At 37.5% G+C, this 26456-nt stretch overlaps 1 protein-coding gene across 2 annotated transcripts; it reads right to left on the reverse strand.

Moving 5' to 3' along the window:
- Positions 1–3966: 3966 nt before the first annotated feature.
- Positions 3967–25602, reverse strand: nr6a1b (nuclear receptor subfamily 6, group A, member 1b). 2 transcript variants are annotated; one of them, XM_057360478.1, is made up of 10 exons: positions 25499–25602; positions 18333–18368; positions 11792–12022; positions 10278–10333; positions 8746–8903; positions 8184–8276; positions 6725–6979; positions 6459–6580; positions 6190–6342; positions 3967–5169 (listed from the first exon to the last, which is right to left on the reverse strand). In XM_057360478.1, the coding sequence occupies exons 1-10, from the start codon at positions 25542–25544 to the stop codon at positions 5054–5056; spliced, it is 1266 nt and encodes a 421-aa protein (XP_057216461.1). In that variant the 5' UTR covers positions 25545–25602; the 3' UTR covers positions 3967–5053. The 2 variants fall into 2 exon arrangements, with proteins under 2 accessions (XP_057216461.1, XP_057216460.1); XM_057360477.1 differs by having other exon boundaries at positions 8184–8396.
- Positions 25603–26456: the final 854 nt, after the last annotated feature.

A 26456-nucleotide genomic window follows, 5' to 3' on the forward strand; every position in this document is an offset into this window, starting at 1 on the left:
TCCACGGGCAAAGAACGCATCGAGAGGCTTGTATTGTTCTGTAAACATCAATAAACAACACGTGGGCAAAAAAAATCACTTTGTGCGTCCCGACAAACAAGCGACATTCTACAAGGTCAAAACACCGTATTTCACCACACAAGACCTGAACATTGCACCTGATTTTTTTTTAATGGGAAAGTGAGAGAGAGGGGGAAGAATAGAGATTGAGAAGAGTCTTTGTAATCTTTGACCTTCATGGCTTTTCCACTGTCATGACTCTTGAATGAAAATGGATAGAAGGCGACAAGGGTGAAGAATTGAAAAAGAATTAAGAAGATGAGAATTAAAAGAGGAAAAAACAGCCACACTTTACAACTTTAAGTACACTTAAAAAATAAGATAAGTTAATTGGCACTGCTTGTTGTTAAAACATATTATTCCTATCTTGTATACGTGGTGTTCTTAGTGTGTGTGTCTAAAAATGGTGGTTTCTCTTCTTGTCTGTCCTTCACACACACATTTTCTATGCAACAGAAGATTGTTTCTTAAAGATACACACACAAGTTAAGTGTGTTAAGTATAGGTCTATAATTGCCAACTGCAGAACCTTGTCAGTCTATCATGCTTAAATAAGTTTGAAACACTCTACATTCACACAACGATAAACACAAATTGGAAAATTGCATAGGTGATGATGACGTGCTATAATGCGCAGTGAGGTCAATTCAGTCTTATCAAACGATATTTTACATTTTGAAAAAGCCATTTTTTTAGGTTAAAGGACCAAGTTGTGTGTATTGGTCAGATGAAGCCATGTTAAATAACAGTCAGACCTCAAAATTAGATGTGACCACATGAAGCTTTTTTGAAAAACGCGTGACAATTTCTTTTTGTCTTCTGAGCAGAATTTTGAGGGTCCACTTGAACTCTTTTAGATGCCCATGACCCTTTCTCTATCTTTGTTTTGCTCTCTCATTTTTCCTGACTATGCGTGTGGAAATAAAAATGTGGTGAAATATTAACACGGTATTTTGTTTTAATAGGGGTACTTTAATGCTATGACCACTGAGTATCTAGATGGGTGTTCTATTGGAAAGGCTTGTTAACCACAGACCCGCAGTTTATTTGTATGTTGTGGCAGACGTCTGTGTGGCATTGGGCATTGCCCCGGCCGTGAGCTTCATACTGTAATGACGTAAGTGAGTTTCACCCGAGACCCTCAAAACCTTGAGTCCCTTCCACAGACTATTTTAACACTGTACAACCAGGACCCTACTGGATGTTTTAATGTGTGCTCTGTGTGTGCGCGCATCGAGAACATTTAGTGTGTGAAGGTCTTCTTGTGTTTTAGTTTCTTATCTGAGCCATCAGGAGGATTTGGACGTTCAGCTCAGATAAGATTACTCATGTCAGAATGAACCTGTGCGAGTGTGTGTCACACAGATGGCAGAATGTTAAATAATTCACCTCATTACCAAAAATAATTTTTAACCCAGTCAGATATGCAATTCGAAGTTTTTCTTATAGAGCATTTTAATGTGATGTGAATGTTAATGTGCAGCCTGTGCTGCAAAGGACGCATCGTCTAGACACTTGTGGTATGACAAAAATGGTAAATGTTGAAATGATTTGAAATGAGGAAAAGCAAGATACAGTAAAGAAAACGCTGTAATGAGAGGTACTGGTTGATTACGTCATGCAGTGACGTGTTACGAGCCACAGGGGGCGAAGTTGAGCTAGGAAAAAAAGAGAGGCCTGCACATTAGACTAGACTTTATAACAAAACAAATATGTATAACAATATTTATAACAAAATGTAGTAGTGATTGACCATGTTTGATCGGAGGCATAACTTCTGTTTTGTATTACATGAGAAACAAAAAGTTTAAAGGGATAGTTCCCTCATGCACAAATAAAAAAAACTGTCATCATTTAGGTTATTGATCCTCATGTTGTTCTAAACAAGAAGATATTTTGAAGAAAGTTTGTACCAAACAACATTGGCATCCATTGTATGGACACAAGACCGCAGAGACAAAACCTTCTTTTGTGTCCCTCTGAAGAAAGAGTCAAAACAGGTTTTGAACAACATGAGATGAAAATAAAAAAACTGTAGTTTCATTGAAAAAATTGAAAACAAGTGAGATTTGAAAGCAAATGTTGCAGGACCTTTTGTCACAACCAGTTTAACTTTTCCTTTTCTTTTTGAACTGTAATTCATGAAAATGTACTGACAAATTTCCAAACCAATATACCCACATGACAACCAGAAAGTGTTTAAAAATAATTTTGTTTAAAAATATGTTTTTGTATTTATATAAAAACACTTGCGTTGACATTCAGGTCTAATACAATAATATCCCATTCTTTTACTTTTCGAACTCTTAAGTGTCCAAACACTTTAGGGCCCACTGCATTGAGATGAGAGAAAGCCAAAAGTGACATGTGAAGGAAGTTTGTTCTCTTTTTTAAGAATGAAAAGAGAGGTGCTGGATATAAAGAGAAAAAGACAATAAGATTGTGCTAAAAACAGGCACATTTCTGTACTCCACACAGGAAGGGGCGGGGCCTGACACAGGAAACAGGCTCTTTACTTAGAACACACACAGACCTCCATTTTACCTTCTGATGATTCAGGATATCTCTGTATTTACTAAATATGTTGGTATTGTTCGGTTTAGCGAAACCCATTTGTCATAATGGATTGTGATAGAGAAATCAAATAAGAACGGAACCAAAAAACATGGAAGAGGCGGAAAAGAGAGCAAATGAAGTGTAAACAGGGTCATGGGCATCTATATTAGTTCAAGTGGACACTCAGAATTCTGCTCAGGAGACAAAAAAGACAAAAGAAAAGTTTTTTATATTCAGCAGTTAAAGGGAAGAACATTTTGTCATCATTATTTCTTGCTTTCGTTGAACGTTTAGCATCCTCAACTCAATTCACTTTTATTGTGATTTGATTATAATTAACACCTCATTATTGACTAGGTTTTAGTTTTTCTTATTGTTCTAGGTAGCCATGCCATATAGCATAGAAGAACCTTTTTTGGTTGTCCAAAGAACTATTCATTCAAAGAAGATAACCTTATTTTTCTAACTTTTTGTAGTATAAAGAACCTTTTCCACAACAAACAACCTTTTGTGAAACAGAAAGGTTAATCAGATGTTAAAGGTTTTTTTATCAAATCAAAAATGGTTCTTCTTGGCATTGTTCTGGGTTCCCTGCCTCACCAAAAGATGCTGAAGAGTTCTAAAAAAGGGAACGTGAACGATTCTATTTAGGCTGTGAAACGCAAATAGTGCCCACAATCCCTTGCATCCGGGCTGTTGGTGTATTGGTGAACTACGTACAAGTTGCTACAAGTGAACTATATGTTTCTGCTTAATGTCAAGTGGCAATTGTGCCTGAAGAACATCATGAAGGACGTCAAACGCTGAGCTTGCAAATGTTGATCCCTGCTGACGGGGTTTTACTGACCATAGAAATAAAGTCTCTGGTTCCTTCCTGCATCCTGTAACTTACACGCGGCACCACCTCACTTCGAATTTTCATGTGATTTTCAAAGACAGATGAAGTAAAACATAAGAAACGGTTAGTGTCGGATAGATAGCGGATGTTTTCCATTCATTCAGAAACCATTAAGGAAAGTGGATAGAGCAGTAAATCGAAAATAACCCTGTGACCTTTAAGCTAGAAACCAAGATCCTGAACCATTAATCTACCACCACCACCACCTGGATGGAGAAACCATTGTGTGCTTCAGCAAATATGAAAAGTTTACTATATTTCATTCCAAAGCCATCTGTGATTCCAGTCTTGGGAAGATTACGACGGCTCCAGAAGGTCAATGAGCGAGTTCGTTTAGATCCGCAAGGCCACAGAACCTAGAATACATGATACCGAAATGTTAAGCACCCAGCAGAAGACGAAACACAGACGACGGCGATAAATCGAAACGCATAGTTTGTCACTTCTTTATGAAATGAAATCGAAACGTTTTTATTGTACAACAATCAAGCAAACACTGAATAAAAAACATACAATGATAAACAGATCAACAATGAAAATAAACGGAAGACAGACAGTCGAGAGGTACAGCCTGTATGCCGCCTGTCGTCACTTCAAGGCCTCTGACCGAAACAAAACAGAGAGAGAAAATAGCACAAAGAAAACGATAAACCCCCCAACTATCAGAGCGATCTTCGCTGCTATTGGCGAGCGTTTCTCTGTACTCCAACTCTCTCACTGTCTCTTGCTGTGGTGAAAAGCAGAAATGTAAACTTTGAAGGAATGGAAGGTTACAATCGCATACATTTCTGATTTGATATTTTCGTAGGTCATGTTTGGAATGTTCGTCAGGACAATACGATGAAGTCGTAACCTGGCCACTTTCAGTAACTAAACAACAATATACTTAATGTAAAGCAAAACATTTTCAATTTCCCGAAACCATAAAATAATGATTAAAATGCTAACAAAACTACAACTATGCCTAAATACAAAACACATAGAACCCTGTTCAAGCATTCACATCTCATGTACGAAAGAAACTTGAGAGAAATCACATACTGTATGTAACGTACACACCTGGGCCAAAGAGTGTGCTTATTGCATTTCTTGTCAACCCGGCAACTGGCTCAAAACTAGTCCACATCTCAAAAGCTACCAAGTCGAATTATTCTGACTACCAAAGTCCGCAAATCAAAAGCTACCAAGTCAAATTATTTTGACTTAAACACAAACTGTGGTCTCAACAGAACGAACACTTATGAACCATTCATAGTACAAATATCAATCTTACAGGTTCATCTAAAGTTTACCACAGTCATTTTCGTTGAACTTGAGGAAATGTTGTATGATGTCAATTTTTCAGAAGTAGCTGGATATTGTGTTTTCCGCCTCGACGTCTACTTTGGTAGATTGCTACATTTGGTAAAGTTCGTGAACACCGACCACACTAATCAGGAGTTTTACATTCAACGTTGTCATGTCATAAATACATTTGGTAACAAACAACAACACACAATAATAAAAAATAGGTATTCATAGACTGGCAGGAGGCGTGGCTTATGTCCTTGAGGTGGATCTGTTGGCTAGCCAGGGGTTTTGATTGGTTGCGCAGGAGTACAGTACCGCCTTAAACAGCAGTGGAAGCTGCTCAAGAGGAAGTGACATCATCTTTCCTGCAACCAATGATTACGCAATTAACAATCAGAGCTTTTATTGTAGTTATATAGAAGAACTTTTGCAAAGCTGCAGTCTGTAAGTTTGCCTCTCTATCGCCATTAGGGCTGCCAAACGATTAATCGCGCATAAATCGCATCCCGAATAAAAAGTTTGTATTTACATAATATGTCTGTGTACTGTGCATATTAATTTTGTATTTATAAACACAAACACACATGGATATATTTAAGAAAATTAAAAAATATACAATTTAATAAACGTTTATATATCATTTCAATTATTGGTAAATAAATACACCTAAATATTTCCTAAATATATACATGTATATGTTTTTGTGTTTATAAATAATAAACATTTCAGTAAAATTGCAAGTTACTTGTAATAATACTATGTAATATACTAATATAATTACTATGTAATTATATTTATGCAAGTTAAATGACGTCAAACAGTCATTACGTGCAGACTAGTATCGGACCGCTCAAATTAAATCCTTATTTGATTATTATTTTTAACCAATGAAAAAATATCATCTCTCTAAATACCAATATTATACTCCTATGAGCTGAGCTTTGGAGGATATTTTAATATCTTGAATGCTATTGAATATAATAACTACGCTTAAATAATTCACTCAGTTATTCATATTTCTTCTGTCAATGACAACAATTTGGCACTGGACTAGAAAAATTAACTAGCAAACGTGGTAAAATACTCAAAGATTGTTTGTAATTATTCTATACTGTTATGCTGTACGCACATTGGACTGAGTCTATTTATACAGTTTATACTATCGTACAAGTAGGCCGGTTTTTATTTAAGTATGAGAAAAACGTTTTTTACATTCATGCATTTGGCAGACGCTTTTATCCAAAGCAACTTTGAGTGCATTTAAGCTATACTTTTTATCAGCATGCGTGTTCCCTGGAAATCAAACCCACAACATTTTGCTCTGCAAATGCAACGCAAAACATATTTTTTATCGTACTCTCAACCACACACACAGGTTTACACACCTGAGATGTGGCGGATCTCAGAAAGGCACGTGATGATGTCACTGAAGTGTTTGGGCCGGTGGGGGTGGAGTCTTTCTGTCAGGTCACGGCACACAGACCAATAACGTTCACTCAGCTGTTCCAGCGTGGGTGTGTTGCACAATCCTACTGTATCTGCAACACAAACACACACACACACACTTTACATTACATGCATTTGCAATAAACAGAGGTACTGTACTGTGTCACAATAGCAAAACAGACAATGTGTAAATTCATGTGTGTGTTACCCCGGTTGAGGAACATGATGGTCTTCAAACAGCAGTACTCCACATTGCTGATGTTCAGTTGATGAAACTTGCGGAAGAGGAAATTTAAGCTCTCCGTGACTTCCATGGAATCCTCACCAAACCTGCACATAGGCATTTATACATTAATACATATACAGCCAATTACAACATCTACGTGAACCACAAATTCAGACGAAGCATTCAAGCTTGACCCAACAATATTGATATGTATAAAATAACGCCACAAGTTCACAGACACTGCTCACCCCTGTCGCATCAGACTAGATGGCGTGTACTGGTGTGTGATATTGGCCAGTTCTCCCAGTATCTGTTTGCTGTGCAGCGTGAGGGAGGAGAGGAGGATGAGCTGGTGCCATGAAGCACCCAGTAAACGTGTGCAGTCTTTGATGGTCAGATCGCTGTAGAAGGGCAAACGCTTTATCCAGACGATCTGTCGGAATAACAGCTCATCGGCTAAACGACACAACAGAGCCAAAACCTCTGACTGACTCACGCTATACCTGTGAGAGAGAGAGAATTACATTTTTACTGATCATTTTCTATCCTCTTTTTTAGTGGGTGTATGCAGATGTGCTTTGAGGTCAAATATAGATGCAAAAAATGTGTACCACTTTTACGTAACAATTTACTATAAGTTTGTATTTATTAATCCTATAGTTAATTCTAATTACTAAAACGTGTTTAAAATCAGAAGTTGTCACTGTTGAAGGGATAGTTTACTCACCCTCAAGCTGTTAAATCTGTATGAATTTATTTGTTCCGATGAAAACAGAGAAAGATATTTGGAAGAACGCTTGTAACCAAACAGTTCTTGGCCACCATTGACTACCATAGTACGAAAAATGACAACGGTTGTCAAAAGTGCCCCAGAACTGTTTGCTTTCCTACATTTTTCAAAATATCTTCTTTTGTAAAGAAATTTACATGTCAATTTTTCCTACTACGGCAGTCAACGGTGGCCAAGATCTATTTGGCTACAAGCATTCTTCCAAATATCTTTCTATGTGTTCATCAGAACAAAGAAATTCATACAGATTTGGAACAACTTGAGGGTGAGTAAATGAAGACAGAATTTTCATTTTTGAATGTTCCTTTAATATTAGTTTATGCACAATGACACGAATTGACACCGACTAACATTTACAAAGATTAATAAACGCTATTTTGACCATCGTTAGCTAATTCATTTACTTATGTTAACAAATACAACCTATTGTAAAGTGTTACCAGTTTTATATAAGTAGTGAAAAACGCTCACAATGCATGATAAGGCAGTAAAAAAAAGAATAGTTATCGTAATCTACACGCTCTATTACTTGCTTGTCAACATGAAGGATAAATCATAAAAGAAAAAGTTTCAGGGTTCTTCATTTGTGACAAAGAAAAGTTTAAACTATCATCTACATACGTTTATCGACCTCGATTCCAACCAATAATGCTGTTATAGTATATATAAGTATTTGAAATTATACAGGAATACATTTTGTGAAATCACTGCTCTATATTTGACATCTTTCGAGGTAAACTGAATGAAAAAGAATAAAAAAGAATGTTATTGCTCCTGTACCTAGCCTTATGGACTAAATGATAAGTCACGTTAGTGATAAAAAGATGTTGCAATTGTGTTTGTAAGGCACATAAACGAAGCTTTACCTTTAAAACGAAATGAAATTGATCATTTGTTTAGGGTTGTGAGTGTCTTACCCCTCCTCTATGATCATTGGTGTACTAAGAGGCGTCAAGTCTTCTGCAGCGAGAAGCTGCGCTGATAACGCGCGTGATTGCGTCTTCAAGAGACTGCCAGTAGGGGACAGTAAAGGATATTTACACAAGAGGAACGTGTGTGAGTGAGAAAGCTGTGGAATGCTGCATTGATCTCTACAGTACACAGAGTATGTGTTCATCTCCACAGACCGACTGTACAGACAGACAGACAGACAGACAGAGAGAGAGAGAGAGAGAGAGAGAGAGAGAGATGTACATCATATGGGCATACATCATATGCATGAACTAACTTTATACAAATATGATTCTGTAAAAATGTTAAAATGAATCTTTGTTTGCAAACCTTTATGTGACATATTTTCAAGTGAAACTAGTAAAATCAGTAATAGATTAAAATCGCTAAATGGGTCTTGATACGGTCAATTTTTCACGTAATAACTGATAAAAGCGGTTTGTCCCCAGCACAAAAAAAAGAACAGACACAGATCAACGTGTCCGTGTGTAACAGCGTTCGAACATCTCGTTCCCATTCGGGTCACACCTGGTTGACAGCGTGGAGAGAGATAAGGTCTGTCCGCCCTCGGAGATACTGTTGCCAGGTGAACTGTGGTTACTGTAGCCGGGGCTCCATGTATCCGATTCAGCGCCTTCTTTAAACTCCTGGCCAGACATTATTCGTTCGATCTCTTCCAGCGAGATCTACAAAGAGTGACACGAAAGAGAAATGGAGAATATCGGTGCTGAATGGAGTCTCTTTAAATCAATCAATAGCGCGTCGTCAGAATGATGTGTCGGTGAATAAGCGATGAATGAAGAGTTTGTTTGTGTCGTTCTATTGCAAACTGTTAATGAGAAACTAAGAGGCTGGCGTCGTCTCGTTCTTCCTATTTTCGAACAGGCAGAATCAATAAGGGACGTGCGTTCAGCATCGGTACAGTGGGTACTCAAGTGCAACCAGAGCGAAATTTTGTTTCCCTTTCATTGTCCTCTCCTCCACAGAGTGAAAGCGAGGGATCCGATAATTGTGTGTTTGTTACAGAGCGAGAAACAAATAATTACATTTACGAACACAGTTTGGCTCCAGCAAACCTATGCACAGCATTATCAAGGACACAAAGACATAGCATGCACATCCCAAAATGCTTCATCTATCTACATTGTATAGTCTTCTTATGAGGACGAGTGAGCGAGCGAGAGATAGCGGGACGGTTTCTATTTGTATAAAAGAATTGATTTGGCCTTCAGGATCTATTCTGAAAACGCACGCATGAGACGTGAGCAAAAGGAGAGACGTCTTGGAGCACTTCAGGTTCAATACTGCTGGAATGTACTGGGATTGTTTATACATAAACGAACTAAAACATGAAGCAAAAAAGGACACCCAGTCGTGCTTTTAAAGAACCTCCACCCAAAACGATCACATTAGAGGTCTCTTTAAGACCTCTTTGTTTTCCTCATAGATTTAAATGAGACTTCACATGGAGGTTTCAGTGAGGCCAAATCTTCATTTGGGGAAAATAACTTAAGATTCATACATCGCCACAGCTGTAATGATCTCATTGTTTCTCATTGTCTCCAAAAAATGTATGATCTCATTGTGCTCAAATTTGCCAGGACACCACAATCTGCATACAAAAAGTCAGCTATTTTAATAAAAACTCCCAAATTTGCTGCGCACGTGCCTGGCCTGACCTGACGTTAGCTTCCGTCTGTGTTTGTTGATCGGTCTGGCTAGTGGCTCAGTATATAACTATTAATATTTAATTTATATGTATATACATTTATATTCATATTTTATTGTATAATAATTGTATTAAATAAACAATGTTTTGTATCTAATTAAAAAAAAAAAAGTTTGATGAGTCGAGTAACTTTGTCGCATTTAAATTTAGCCAAGTAAAGGTTCTTCTCCTGGTAACCCAAAATAATACTGGCTAAACATACTTTAAACTTGCTAGCAGCTAATGTAATGTACTTGTTATTTCTGCTTGCTTGTATTTAGAAATAATCTGCGTGGACTCGCACACACGTTAATTTATCTTTCTAAATTAGGATGTTCCATCTGGATCTTACCTGTACCGGTCCAATGGTTTTGTTTCTGCCTCCAGGCATCCCGTCTTCTCTGATGGCTGATAGAGAGAGCAAGAGTTAGATATTTAATAGGGTAAATTACAATACTATACATACTATTTTGATGACCAGTATACATTTTCCAAAATGTGCAGAATACAGCAGAGCACATTGTGATAAATATTACATCCCACAATGCAATGCACCTTTCAGTAGGATGAATTTTACATGTTTTTTTAAAGTAGTACGTGAAGTGAAACATTTCAATCAGTACTATGCTTAGTTTTATGTATATTGCACATTGTGACAAATTTTGTATATTCATTTATATACAGAAGCATACTGAACAAGTGCATACTAAGCACAGTGTAAATAACATGCACTGATGTAGAACAAGGTTGTTTTAGTGTACTAAAATTAAAACTTTGAAAACGTTCCTGTTCATTGAAATCAAATCAAATATTGACCTAAAAATTATTGGACAAACTTAACTCAAGGAAAAATAGAAACGTTGCCTAAAAAAATAAACTGAAGTACGTTTAAAGCAGTAAAATTATAATAATAAACAAAAACTAATATAAAAATGTATTAATCTTATATAGCCACATTAAAAATAAACCAATAAATTATAACATGACAAAAGCATATACCAAAATTGCTAAAACTTTAACTAAAATTAACTAAAAATGAAAGCTAATTTGAAATATTAATTAGCGGTTTCATTAATTGAAATAGTGGTAAGGGTGTGAAAATATCTAGAAAGAAAAGGTGCTGATTGTTGGAAGACCAACAGCACCCTCTGCTGCACAAAATAAGTAGGTGAGCCTAAAACATACAGATTAAACATTTTTATTGTAGTTGTGGGTGTGTCAATTTAAGAAAGTAAATGAAAGAGGCAAAAGAGAGAGAGAGAGAGAGAGAGAGAGAGAGAGAGAGAGAGAGCCTACTTTGATCAAGAATTTTGTTATCAGCACCAGGAGAGCATCTTTCACGGTTTTACATGCAGCGATGCAACCCAGATCTACAAGCTGATATCTGCGTTTTGTCTCTTCAGGCATGCTCAATACAACCCTGATCCTTATCACCAAATTTACACAGCAGATTCAGATTCAGATCTGTGCCACTAATAAACCAGCATCAAAGAGCAAGCAAGAGGGACAGCTTTAGGAAGCGCATAAATAAATATTAAAGGCATCCAAAAATCTAAACTCGTTAGAAGCAGACATGCGTTTACACAAAGGAACACTGTTGTATAATTAGGGTAAAATTATCATTTAGAACGGATGCGTGTTAAAAAAGAAGGAAAGAAAAACAGGACGGGTCAAGATTTTTTGGAGAAGATTCAACTAGATATGCATGCGACACAAAGTCAGTCTGTTAGGATGTATGTGTGCTTATGTCCAATTCACTAATGACAAGATCTGCTTTAAATCAACATCACCTGTGTGTGTGTGTGTGTGTGTGTGTGTGTGTGTGTGTGTGTGTGTGCACGCGTGCTTAGTGAATGTGTCTCTCACCCTTGCGGTTCATTCCCATCTGCAGGCATTTCTGCAGTCTGCAGTACTGACAGCGGTTTCGTTGTTTGCGTGACATCTGGCAGTTCTTGTCTCTGTTGCAGCGATAGATGCGCTTGTTGCATATACTGCGTTTAAAGAAGCCCTTACATCCCTCGCAGGAAATGATGCCGTAATGAAGCCCGGACGCCCGGTCACCACAGATCAGACACCAGCGCTGCTCGCCCACATCTTCTACAGAGAGAGATAAATGGGGAAATTTCATTAAATGTTAATTAGCATGTTGAAATCTTTTACTGTATAAATACAATTTTGATGGATCTTATCTCATTTCACGGATAAATTCGGGGGTTGAGTCATTAAATAAAATTGTATGAATATAAAAAATAAAAGTGTCTATATTACACAAGAGCGTCAGTGCAGTCATCAGCCCGATATCTGACAAAATAATCAAGAAATTTACAAGAAATGAATGGTTTCCAAAAATGGTTATTATTTGAAAATAAAGAGGTTTCAAGAATTTGACCCTAAAAAGAACATCTAAACCTGTATACCCCTGTGCCATATTATAGTAGGTTAATCTGAGTTTACATAGAACGCATTACACTTTACACTTAAAGAAAGTTACAGAAGTTCTTATCTAAATCTCAAAGCTGCAGAGATGTGGATTATCCTAACAGAGCGACGCACACGAGCATATCCGCAACACCTTCTGCAGTCTCTTCCGCTTAATGTAAGTTTCATGAAGAGCTTTGAAATGACTTACAGCTTCATGCCGTGCTGACCCAGATTCACTATAAACTAAAGAGAGCTCGAGGAGGCGGTTGACAGGAAGAGAAAGAAAGAGAATGTGTCATCTTCCTCCAGCTCCCTGTCAATTGGCGCTTTGACACAGAGCTTTTCTGTAAAAAGCATCTCTGTCAGAGGTCATGGGTGAAAAATGAATGGTCAATTTTGGCCTTCAACAATTACTAAAACAAAATAATCGAAGTAAATCGATTATTGTGCCGCATGCCATTTGGCAAGGATCCTCTCTTTTCTTCTCTTTTCTATAAATCCACAGCGCACCCCTTTCCTTTAAAGTGGTTCAGCTGTGCTATTTCTTTACAATTCACAGTTTCATGCATACTGACTTTATAATGTTGAACGTGCTGGCTTCTCATGCTTAACATGGTCAACATGTCAAAAAACTAGTTGGACATATTACATATATTTCTGTGCTCGATACACACACTCAAGGTTCGTATAGGTTTCGGAAAGTTTTTTTCGAACATAAAAAATCGTTAAGTAACAACTTTTCTTAGTCCTTTATTGGGCAATTCTATTGGGATAAGCATGCCCACGGCAAGGCAAAAGAAAGAGCCTGCCCACACATCAACCAACGACCCGCTTATCAAGATTGGCTGCGCTGTGTCAAGATTGGCTGGGCTGTGGGCCTGCAGCTCGTTACTCTTGCGCTAGTGAGATAAGTTGAGGTGTGTTTGCTTGTTACGGCATTTAAGTTATGGATGTTATGGTGGATATAACGCTGGATTTGCAGATCGTTTGAAACTGATAGATGGAGCGGTCCTAGCGCTGTCCTCATGCCGGACATGAACCGCACGCGGTAAGAGTCATATGTCTGTGTTTTGTTGGCAATCAGCGCGTACGTGCATTATGTAAACAACAAAAACTTATAGTGAATCAAAACAGTTATGCAGGGATAATGTGATGATGTATTGTGTGCTCGTGATTTAGTTCCTCCCCCCCGTACATCCACAGGACGTCGTATGTTTTCGGAAATAATCACACAGCTGTATCTATCTTCTATAAATGACCATACTAGGGCTGCAACTAACGATTATTTTGATAATCAATTAGTTGGACGATTATTTTTTCGATTAATCGGATAAAAATGTAATTGCATCTTTTGCTTATAATAAGCAAATCAGATATGGGAAAAGTATACACAACTGAACTCATTAGCCTTCTCCCCAAATGTTGTGAATGTCTCCATAAGTAACACACCTGGTGAGTTGATTCAGGTGTCATGTTAGAAGCAACTGACAATAGTCTCTCCCAAACGTGGGAGCGAGGAGAGGGTCAGGCAAGGAAATCATGTTTGGTGCCATGAAAAGTGAGATATTTGTCTAGAGAAATGCTGGAGGGTCGGTCTCGGTTTAGTGTCTTATCAGAAATCTTAAGGTTTTATTTTTTCGTGCCACTCCCCTGGCACTGCCAGAAGACGTCTTGTTTCGTATATTAAACTTCTTAGATATAAGCCTAGTTGGGTTAAGAAAAAATGTATTAAACCAGTTCAATGTAGTCAGCTATATATGGGCCAGATCAGCAGCAGTGTAACTAAACTGTATTTGACCAGACTGAATCACTTGAAACCATCTGAATCAATTGATTCACCACGATGAATTGAATTTCTCAAGGTTAAACTGAATGAACATATTCATTTCACGAATGTGCTGTTGAACTGTAGGGGGCGCGGGTGAGCTCAGGGTCACGGAGAGGTCTTCTAAAAGCCCGAGTGTGTCATAAACGGTACAAAAAGCACTCAACCTAACCCTGAACTCTGCAGCCATTTTACAACCACCAAGAAAGCTGTGTGTTTGTGAGGGCAGAGCATTGTTGAGGATCAGGTCACGCACAGGTCAAACTTTATAGCAAACCGGAACTGTGGAACACTCAGTTTTAAAATCGAACAGTGTGACACACACACACACACACATCGTCCTTTTGACGGCAGCAACTACTGTTCCAGTATACAGTAAGCACTTCATTCAGAACATTCATAGATTCTGCTGATCAGAGTTTTTACAGTCACAATGTTGATGATGGAGTAAGTGAATTATCGATGATGCTGGCCAACATCATTCATGTCAGTCACTATCAGCATCACAAACAAAATCTCTCCGTCATGCTCACTGTGTCTCACGTGCATATTGTTCTAGATCTGTCAGCGTGTTCATGCCTCCTGCAGGTCAGAAGAGTCCGTTTTTAGCTAGCTCACTTAAAGGGATAGTTCACACAAAAATAAAACCCCTTTCATCATTTATTTACACTCACGTCGTTCTGAAACTGTATGTGACTCTTTCTTCTGTGGAACACAAATGAAGATATTTTGAGAAATGTCTCTGTGGTTTCCATACAATGGAAGTCAAAGGGGTTCAATGTTGTTTGTTTACCAACATTCTTCAAAATATCTTCTTTTGTGTTCTGCAGAAGAAAGAAAGTCATACTGGTTTGGACTGACATGTGAGTGAGTAAATATTGAAAGACATTTCATTTTTGGGTGAACAATCTCTTTAATAAGCATTGACAGCTAAATAAAATACTCGAGCTAAATAAATGGATTTGTCTTATCCCTCTTATAGAGTCAAGAGGGATTTTAATCTGAAACGCAATGTGTTTCACCATATATTCGTTCGGTTTCAGAAACGCCTGATTTGTGTGTAAGCATGCACGTTGACCTACTTAACGCATGGTGTGCGAGAAAAGCACCATCGGCATAAAGGATTATGGGAATTATCAGGGGCAACAATGTCATACAAACCCATTCAAGCAAAACCCACATAAACACAGATATAATCGCACATCCCTTAAAAGTACAAACACTAAAGAACAAAGGATGTTTTTGCAGGTATTAGACAAGTCTGGTGTTTCAGAGCAGTGCCAGTGCGTGTGATTTAACCGCCCCGTGGCAAAATATATCCGTCTGCCAGATCTCTCTCTCTTTTATCATCACATCTCTTTCATCCATTATTCCCAGGAGTGTTTTTCTTCTTCAAATCATCTCGCTTAGTCTTTCTGCCCGTCTGCACCATACGCCTTTCTCTCCGAATCCTGACTACGCAAACGAACTCCTCCTCGTCCAATCGGAGAGCTCCGAATCAGAACGTCAGCAATCTCAGCCAATCAACATCCGGAACTCAATCCACATGGCCAAATTTGCTGTGGCACATCAGCTGGGTCATATATAGTTCATCTCAAATATGACAAATTCACAATAAGGATGCCAGCTCTTGTGTGACTCATCCAGCAATAAGAATAGGCATTGATTATTATTTTCTGTGTAACTCTATCGTCTGTAGTCTTGTTTATCCGATAACCGTCAGCGTGACACAAGTGTCGTACGTATTAAAAGGTAAATACATCATCAGATGTCAAGGTAAGATTTTCTCAGTTTCTTCAGTTCATCTTTATTTTCCTAGAAGTATTTTGTCTGTCTTACTCGGTGCATGTTCAATTGCTTTCTAAAATTGATATTTGGGCTCAGTTCTGTTTAATTCTTCGATACACCGATGCAGTTCTATTTTAATAAGTAACAAAACTACAAATGATTGCAATTATTAAAACATTTTAGGTGTCTAACTTATATAATACTTTATACTTTTATTAAAACAGTATCTGTGCCCAACTGAGGCTAAAGCCCTGACTAAAATGACTGTGGTATTACTAAGATGCAGTGATGATGTCAGGAGGTACTTTCATATGGTACTGAATGATTACTTTATTCGTGCCAATTCATTAAAAATAATACCATTGTACATATATTGAAAAGATGGCATTACCATTGTAATACAAACATACTTTTTTATTAGTGACATTAAAAGCTCTGCCTTTTATATCACTAAAGGGTAAACATATAAGTCTGGACATAAATAAATATAGTTTATTAATATCAAAATATAGTTTAGCTTATCAATGACCTAAAAACTTTAACTTTCCACAAGAAAAAGAAATCAGAAATGTTATTTTATCAATATTTTTCATTAAATTTAAAGTTGCACTGAAATTTTAAATGTTTGCATTATGATTCTGCACCATAATTTTACAGCATAACTTTACAGAGCATCATACAATAGCAGATATTTACAAAAACATACTCTCTCAATTCTGCTTTACACTCTTCCAGTGTGATCTAACGCGTGTCTATGGCACACATGCGTATAAAGGTAGACACATAATCAGATACACGTTCCTCAAGACGCCTGTACGTTTTTTATTCAATAAATGTAGAATTACAAATCTTGGTGAACTATCTTGAGAACCAAAAAGCATTTGACTTTTCACCATGCAAAGGCAGACCCACACCTGAACCATTTCTCCTGGTGCATTCTGGGAACATTCAACGCTGTCGGTGAGTTTGGACATGCATAAGAAACCATCGACCGTTGGATGTGCCTTGAGATTACCACATGCGACATCCACACACAAAATAGGCATCAAAACGGCGTTTCCTCATTACTACAGCTGCGATATACATTCATTGTTGTCGTTGGGTTTAACACGAGAGCGACTCACTGACCAATGAGTGCAAACTGCAGTAGAAACACTGTAGCAACCCCTTAAAAACTTGCACAAACAAGCAACAACTTCTCTAACCGAGCACAGAGCCACCAAAAACGTAAGGTAAGAAACGCTGCATGCGCTATTCTTCTGCCTATACTTGATACTGATTGGTCAATATATTTTGGTTTACCAATAGCTAAAGAGCATTTTTGGCCATTGTCCCAGGCACATCTGTACTAGTTTCTTGTTTCACTTTACATAATCCTTTTCTACATCTAAATCACCAAAACACCTTCAGCCAATCACAGGACAAGAATTCCAGGTTGTTGACATATTGTTCCTGAACTCCTGACCTAACTTTGACTCCTCTGCGACAGGGATGAAGGTGATGTCATCAGAGTGCCATGCATGTGTGTGTGCTCTTTCGCCACTTTACGGCTTAATTGGTTTCTCACATAAATCAACTGCTTTCTTGAACCATGTACAGCCCTGACTTGTACAGCTTTACAACTGTGTTTATGTGTGTGTGTCACGTAAAGGCAGCTGATGATCAGAAGCTACTGAACTGATTTTGACCCCTAAAACTAGATCTCTGTGGTATACCCTGCTGGTGATACTTCAGTACTACAAAAAGGTATTTAAGTGATATTTCACAGGCAAAACAAAATTTCCCCATGTTTTACTCACCCTCAAAGCATCCTAACTGAATATGACTTTCTTCTTGAAGAATAATGCAGTTGAAGTTATATGGCAAATGACGCATTAAGTTCCGGTGACGAACGCAGCATTTTTCGTTTTGCACCAATCTCCTCTGCGCGGGCGCTTTCGTTACCGGCATTTGCAGATGGATGCAATTTTTGGAGCTTCAAAAAGTCGACGCCCATTCACTCCTATTCTACCGCTTGGAAATAAAATGATACGTGATATTCTAACTTCGACTGCATTATTCTTCAAGAAGAAAGTCATATTCAGTTAGGATGCCTTGGGGGTGAGTAAAACATGGGGAAATTTTGTTTTGCCTGTGAACTATCCCTTTAAGACCATTGAGTTGCAACACACACACAAACACATACAGGAAAAAGATTATGAAAATCAATATAAAACAACATTTTCTTTTTGTCCAAACACTTCAGATCGTGTCTCCTAAATCCTATCCTAAAGGATGTCTAAAGAAAATCTACACGCCTTCACTGTTTAATAAGATGTAAACCAGACAAAAATAGCAAGAATAAGTGTGTTACTGTATATGACCAGATCTCACCTGTATCGTCCTGTAGTGAGTTCTCTTCATAAAAACCTGCAGATGAGAGAGAAAGAGAGTGAGAATGAGAAAAGATATTAGAAAGCAAGAACTCAAGAGAGCTGGGAGTGAAACTATTTCAAGCTCAGCTTTTCTCATTTTTAAATTTACTATTTATAGGTACGTGTTTAGGTAAAATTATCATTTTTGTTTCATTTATTTGTTTCTGTGAACTACTAACAGCATTTCTACCAAATTACAAATAAAAATATTGTTTCTATTTGCAAAACATGAAACTGGAGAAATGATGCTCTGTATTTTTTCAGACCTCAAATAGGCTACTGCAAAGAAAACAAGTTCATATTCACTTTTAAGCAATACAACAGCAATATTAGGGCTGTCACGATTATTAAATAATCGTCTCATCGCGATTGATTGACCTCATCGCGATGGTTTCAGATCATCGCAATTATTGCACATCTCTATAGAAGACACTAGGGGGAGCTGTACTGCATCTGCATATTTCATATTTTATTGTATATATTGTAACTAAAGCATGGTAATACTTGTAAAATGTACCACCACAACACAATCACTTTAAAAAAAACTAAAGCATATACCATAAAAATAACCTGCAGTACAATTTAATATTATTTCAGTGTGAAAACCAGTCTACCAAAATCTCATTAACATAGAAGTCAACTTTTACTGTAGTCTTGCAAGTGAGAAAACAACAGAATAGAAGCTTTTCTATGGCTGACAGCATTTTAATGGTGGCTTCAATTCACACCTGATCAATTTACTTCATTTACAAGTATTTGGCGATTGTATTGTTGACAGGTAAATGCCTAAACCTTAAGTATGATGACCCAATTTTTTCCTATGTATTTCCAAGAAAAAGAACATAGTCTTTATATTCAGAACAATATGGTCGTTTCAAAGCTGAATAAAAAATGTATGAGAATTAAAAGTCAAAGCTCTAAAACAGACAATTAATCGTCATAATCGCAATGATTTATTAGACAATTAATCGTCAGCCAAATTTCATAATCGTGACAGCCCTAAGTAATATTTCTACATGTATTTAGGAAAAGTTTTTATTGGATTTTTATCACAGTTTTCATGTGTCTTGTTATTCTCTCAGTCTTTCACATTGCTGTTGGATGACTTTGTCACTCCTGAGGTTTGGTTTTGTTGAAATTCAACAGACACTGGACTGGAATGGGCACAATACATCTAGAAATATGCATTTAAATGAGAATTTGGAATGATCTCTTAATTTTTTTCTTTGGCTGTATGTTCCAAATTGTTAAATAAAAAGGACTATTTTGACATTTGAATCACCTGAAACTTGTACCTTCATCATATGTACAAACATTTAAAAAACATTAATAAAAAAAACAGCAAGTGACGTTTGGTAAACATTCCATCTGGACTTAATTTATAAATATAAATTAAAGCAATAACTTTGTAGTTTTTTTACTTTTTTTATATCCAAAACTTATGAATGACAAACAAGTTTTAAAAAGTAGAATCTACTTGATGAACTCTATATTTTGTTTGTTTATTTTTTTTATTAATGAAATTAATCACATTTATTCTTATTAATAAAATGATAATGCTAAACGGGATTGGGTATGAGTTAAAGAGAACACATTATGATTTAGTGTTGATGGTGTAATTCAGCCATTCACACAGGGACCCACAACAAAACCGTTGAGAAACACTGATCTACATTGTACATTCTTTAGCGAATTCATTAAATTCCTAAATTTCCATCTGTAAAACAATTTTAGCCATTATCCTCTTCTGACACCTAATGAATGCTTAAAAGTACAAAAGATGCACTCAAAAATGCCTGTGAACATCATTCATCCTTCCACGAATCCAAAGGAGCCCTAAAACAGAGCGTCTTCTCTTGCTTAAAACAACACTTTCTCTATCTATCTTTCTCTCTCTCTCTCAGATACACACACCCATCTGCCCAGTCATCTCACTTCTGTCCCTCAGGACACGACCCCCGCGACCTCCTCAAAATCCGCCACGTGTGTGTGTGATCTCGTCTGCATGCTGACAGCTGTGGATTTTTGATCTGGCACACGCGGGGCACCACACACATACACTCCAGCAGTCTTTGGCATATGGTGCGTCGGAACACACACACGCACCCGACCAACCTCAGCCTCCTCGAAGATAATCTAATATCTTTGATGGCTGAGGTCCGTTGGTATTGAACTACAGTAGAAAATATTCACCGTCTGGCAACTGTGCCACGCACACACGCAACTCTACTTCAACAGTATTCAGTTTCAGTGGTCTGTATGTTCTTAAAAGGGACAGTTCATGTAAAAATAACAATTCTTTTCAAACCTGTATGACTTTCTTTCCTCACCAAAGAAGATATTTTGAAGAATGTTGATAATCAAACAACTTCGGCTGCCATTGTATGAACATAAAACCACTGAAACATTTCTCAAAATATCTTCTTTTGTGTCCAGCAGAAGAATGAGTCGTACAGGTTTTAATCGACATTTTGAATGGTAAGTACATGACCATTTTATTTATTTTTGGGTGAACTATCCCATTGCCAAGCATGCATGTTTATCTGCACATTCTCCATACGTATCGGTTGACTGTTAATAAATTGGAATTTATGATTGGCAAGCTATTGGACTGTTTTTGTGTTGAATTGGTATACACTGAAGCACACAAATCCACATGCAGAAAAATAGCCATGCATGCATATGCCCAGGTACACTGACTTCAACAGCCCAGCCCAGCCCACCCCCAAACCAAAGATCACTGCCCAGATGTCTTGTGTTCCACTTGACTGATAGGAAAGGGGGTTTCGGGGGGAGGATTGGTGTACAGATGTAGTGATATGTAACCTGAATATCCATTTATTTTCCATTTTCCAGGACTTCATCATTCAGATCCAAGAACACAAGATACCGACCACCCACCCCCCAACTCCTGTCGCATCCCTGCTAATCATAATACATGTGTCTGCGTGTGGTACTTGCTAAGGAAGTCAAACTGGGAGATATTAAATTAGCTGTTCTTTATTTTAATTATGACTTATTTGCTAGGCTACTTCCATATAATTTATATTGCTGATTTACAGGATTAAGGATCTGAACAAATTTATTACCTCAAATTTTACTTTAGCACACAACTCACACCACCTAATTTGTGCTACTACTGATTAAGCCTTTTAAGATTATAAAGTACACACAAAAAATCCCAAACATTTACACTAAAGTGTGCTTGTACGCAGAGGTGGACGAAGTACACAACTTCCTTACTTGAGTGAAAGTACAGATACTACTGGTCAAATATTACTCCACTACAAGTAAAAGTTGTAAAGACAGATTCTTACTTAGTAAAAGTACAGAAGTACGTGCTTTTAAAAGTACTCAAGTATTAAAAGTAAATTTCCTTTATGTCAGTTGTGCATTGTTTTATTGTCGTATACCTTATGCCTCTGAAGCAACCTACTGAATACACTGAGTAGCTCACAGTATCAGTTGTATTAAAGGAGTAGTTCACTTCAAAATTTGCCCCCATTGACTTTCCATAGTCATTTTTATTCCTACTATGGAAAGTCAATGGGGGCAAATTTTGCAGTGAGCAACTCCTTTAAGAGCTTTATATGTTTAGCACATATATGTTTAGTTTAGATATAATCCTGTATGATCATTTAGCCTAATTATCCTCATTAGCCCCCTAGGCCTATATGTATTTATGAGCAGTGTTCTTTTATTTTGTATATTCCCTTTACCAGTTTTAGCAGCAATTTACCAGTAAGTAGTAAGGTTCTTGTAAATAGTAAAGTGTAGAAGCCATGTGTTTGTTGGATTTATTACCATTTGTATTACCATAATTTAACTACAAACATAAACTATAGCTAGTATAATGAAACTATGGTATGTTTAGTTGCTGTGGTTTTACTAAAGATTATTAATTGGAGTATGGTTCCTATATATAGAAAATGGTAAATTTGTGGATACTGTGGTTTTACTGCAAATACCATCCCTGCTGAAAAAAACAATGAATTTTTAATTAGAATGAGATTTTTAAATTAAATTCCTCTTTGTAGTGTGTTTTGGTTTTATTCCAATAGGATTTACCATCCCACAATAGAATCCATCACATACAAGTAGACAACAAGTATCCATAGTACAATTCCCATTATAACCATTAAATCCATTACATTTTCTGTTGTATTTTGGGCAGGGTTCTATTGTTTTTATTTCAACAGGAATACTTCAACTATAGTTACTTCAGTAAAAACATCATTCATTCTCCAAATCGCTTTAAATGATATAGCAGCAGATCAGAAGTTAACACGCACGCGCAGCTCAAGGTGTATGTGATGCTTATTTACCGTTTAGCCGTTATGCCGATCATTTTCATGACAATGTTTCTACGATCTTTGACTGATCGTAACTCACAGATGATTACACCACACTTTAACATGTGCCTTTTTCCTCTTTTATTGGTCTATTTGCCTTTTTAGAGCGCTATCAACAGTGTAGCTGCGCCGTCGTTTACATTAGTTTAGCGGGGAAGATCCCAGAGTTGCCAGATTTGCGTAAAAAAATCCGCCAATGGCCATTCAAAGCTTGTCGGAAAACAGCGAGTTTAGAAAAGTGAAATACTTGGCAACAGTAAAAGGTCCTGACAGATCGCAAGCCAGATAAATTGCGCACACAGGAAACCCCGCTGCATAGAAACCATTTTTTTACTTTTGGACCTTTTTATAAATGTAGTGGAGTAAAAAGTATGATATTTGTCTTTCAAATGTAGTGAAGTTAAAGTACAAGTACTCAGAAAAAATAATACTCAAGTAAAGTACAGATACTCAAAAAGTGTACTTAAGTACAGTACTCAGGTAAATTTACTTCGTTACTGTCCACCTTGCTTGTACGCTACACCATCATTACGTTTCATTTTTATATTATAGCACCTAAAGGGATTCAAATGGCTTAAAATGGATTAAAATCGCGTTCTTGTTATAGACCACTTCAGAACACATAAGCAGGAGTGATCCAACACTTTTCCAGAAGCACTTCCGGTTTCAAGTTTTTTACACCACACAAACGTTTGAACAAAATACAACCAACAGGATATGTATAACTGAATAAAAATGTTAAACTATTGAATTATACTAAGAATAAAAATGAACAAGGTGCTTCTGGACCAGTGTTTACATCTGGCGAAGTGGTCTATACAACCATAGCAAAACATTTATGGGGAAGCCAGAATCTACCTGTTTGACATGTCAATCAAGGTTTCTATGGCAACAACAGGGTCTAAACAAGGGGTCATGGAACGGCCAGTGGCAGGGGGATGTTTATGATCCCTGTGTGGGTGGGTGGACAGGAAGTTTATCATCTGTGTGTTTATGACATGTGTTTGTGTGTTTGTTTATTTGCGGGGGAGGGGATCAACCAGAAAGGAAAACTCAAACACGCACACACACACACGCACGCACACCCATACACACATTTCATCCAACATCAACCTGACAGTGCTGTAGTGTGTGGGAATTTGAGCTTGTGCGTATGTGTGTTCCCTTGTGGGTTTGTACAATTTTGTAATGTTTTAGCCTGACATTTAAGACTTCAAGTCTTGCTTAATCTGTAACTCCTTCCTCAAGAAGGTTGTAACATTGAATTTGTATATTTAACACACAGTAACGCACATGTTGGCATCTCCTTCTTCTCTCTCGTTCTTTTTTCTGCTCGGTAAGGTCAGTAAAAGGAGAGAGGTCACGCAGAAGTGAAAGGTCAAGGCTGTTGACTACAGTTGTATTCTGGTATGTGCAGTGACCAATGCAGAGCTGGGAAGCGTTGCTATGACAATGCATGTAAGCCATCATAAAAGTAACTGTTGCATTGAGGAACTATCTGTGAATTTAAAACAACAAATGCTTAGACTACATGCATACTGTATGTCTTGCCAGCATTTGCTGTGTGTGTCGTTTAGCTAAACATATGCTGGAAATGGAGTTGTAAAATCTGGAAGTCCCGGCAGCCTTTGTGTGCAAAAACCTGGTTGTGTGTGTGTGCTTCCTTTTCTTTCCTTTCTTGCACACATTCACACACGCAAACACAACCATGCACAAGTAAAACATCAGGGTAAAATCCTAATAAAATGAAAAAAGACACATCAATAGAGTATGGGGGGAAAACAGAGAGAATGCAAACCTTATCATCTTCACCATCTCAAAACTATGTGAATTTGGACTTAAATTAAATGTTGAATATCATTTAGTTTCTTTAAAAAGTAAATGCCAAATCATTATCGCATTGGCATTACATATGATCTACCTTAGTCCAGTCATGAGCTTGATCTACCGGAATAGTCATGGGTGATTTGTTAGAACCCTCCAGAGTAATGATGCAGTTATGTTTTATTTTAAAACATCCTGCACATTGTGCAATTAATGCAATATCCTGCCAATCTCAGTCAAACTCCTCCCAACAAAACTCAAATATGTTGTAATGGGCACTCAAGAAGATGTGCATGAGAACTTATTTGCCTTCAGAACTAACAACTAGAAGAATAACCAATAGACAATAGAAGCCAACACAGAAATTCAAATAAAACGGGACTTTTGCTTGATATTTGTAATGGAAACCATTGTAATTCCTAAAGTTATCATCATATCGTATGCTACAACGTACACGTGCCCTGAATCAAAAACACATTTCCAAAAGATAACCTGTTACATAGCGTGATTTATTTTTCATAAACAGCCCCGATTAAAAATGTTGCAGCTGGTTGTTTGATGCCATTGACTTGTTTTTGCGGCGCTAGAGGCTGATTCGCTCAAGTTCAAAAGTTCATCTTTTACGATTCCTCGCGGACGCGCATATAAAAACATTCCTCAGTAGAGCTTTAAACCCCTCACTGTCCCCAAACTCCAGCTCTGTACCCCCATTCATCACATCACACTAACATTACACTCCATACGCGAAATAAACAGGCACAAAAACACAGATTAAAAGCATGCATTAACATCCGTAAAGGTGCATTCATGCTCTAAAACATATAGGTATTCGTGCATCTACAAACTCGGGCAGATTAATAATGAAGAAGAAGACATGACTCTCCCTAAACACAAAAGTAAATGTAACATTTATAACTGTGAATACAAGTTTAAGTGATCAGTAACTTGCCCCGTTTGGAGAAATCAAACCCGTTCGGTCGGTTCTCCACCTCCATCCTCCCGAAGATAAGTTCAGAGTGTCTCTCTGCGGTCCGCCTGCACTGACCTCTGCGAGCCCACTCCTCTCCGAGCGCACGCGTCAAAGCGCTCAGCGTGAAAACACCTTGCTGTGGTCACATGACGACACGCCTCCGTGACGCCGTCTGGAAAATGTAGTGCAAAGTTACAACGAAGGACTACAGTCAGAAAATAGATGATAGATAATCTATGTAACTTTGGAGACGGTCCCTAAATTCAGACTATCGAACGTCCAACGTCAAACCAACTTTATGCCAGTGGATAAATACTGAATTTGTAAATCTACTTGCATAATTTGGCAAAACTAAATACGACTTTGAAACTAGTACAACACAGGCTTTCTTGTTCTTTTGCTTCGCGTTTTTGGCGTTTTTTCCCCGCAACAGCTCCGTTTTATAGCCATGGTCATATGTAAAACGTGCATCATGACATCACGCGCATGCCATCACCTGCCGCGCAATACACGATTTCCGAGACCGAGGATGTCAAAGAAATTAAATAAATTAAGGATTTAAAAGGAAATTTCCAAATGATTCGTTTAATCCCCTATTTATAAGAATAGCGTATAGTGTTTTTTATTCGGTACTCAATTGGGGGCCCCCTAGTGGTGCAGAGGCCCTACGCAACCTGCGCAGTCTGCGTATAGGGAGGATCGAATGGCAATCAATCTAAACAGTGTGAGGCAGTGTGAGGTAGAGAAAACATGCACCAATGGATTTTCGAACTGCACATGAATACCTTTACCAATATATACCTTACTGGTTGCTGTGGTTTTGATAGACTTGTTGTGGATTCAGGTTAAATAATTTACCAGTTGTTATGGGGCGTTTGACCAGCTACACTGACAACCAATTTCGACCCAGACAGATAAACACTTATTTTAAATTATT

This window comes from Triplophysa rosa, linkage group LG19 (genome assembly GCF_024868665.1).
Source record: "Triplophysa rosa linkage group LG19, Trosa_1v2, whole genome shotgun sequence".
In the NCBI taxonomy this organism is placed as follows: Eukaryota; Metazoa; Chordata; class Actinopteri; order Cypriniformes; family Nemacheilidae; genus Triplophysa; species Triplophysa rosa.

What these genes read in the sequence shown, in the direction of transcription:
- nr6a1b (XM_057360477.1), bottom strand. Translation starts at nt 25,544, where the DNA reads ATGGAGGTGGAGAACCGACCGAACGGGTTTGATTTCTCCAAACGGG. An exon ending in GTTTGATTTCTCCAAACGGG is followed by an intron (nt 18,369 to 25,498) that starts GCAAGTTACTGA and finishes TCTCATCTGCAG; the next exon opens with GTTTTTATGAAGAGAACTCA. An exon ending in CTCTCCACGCTGTCAACCAG is followed by an intron (nt 8,397 to 8,745) that starts GTGTGACCCGAA and finishes CTGTCTGTACAG; the next exon opens with TCGGTCTGTGGAGATGAACA.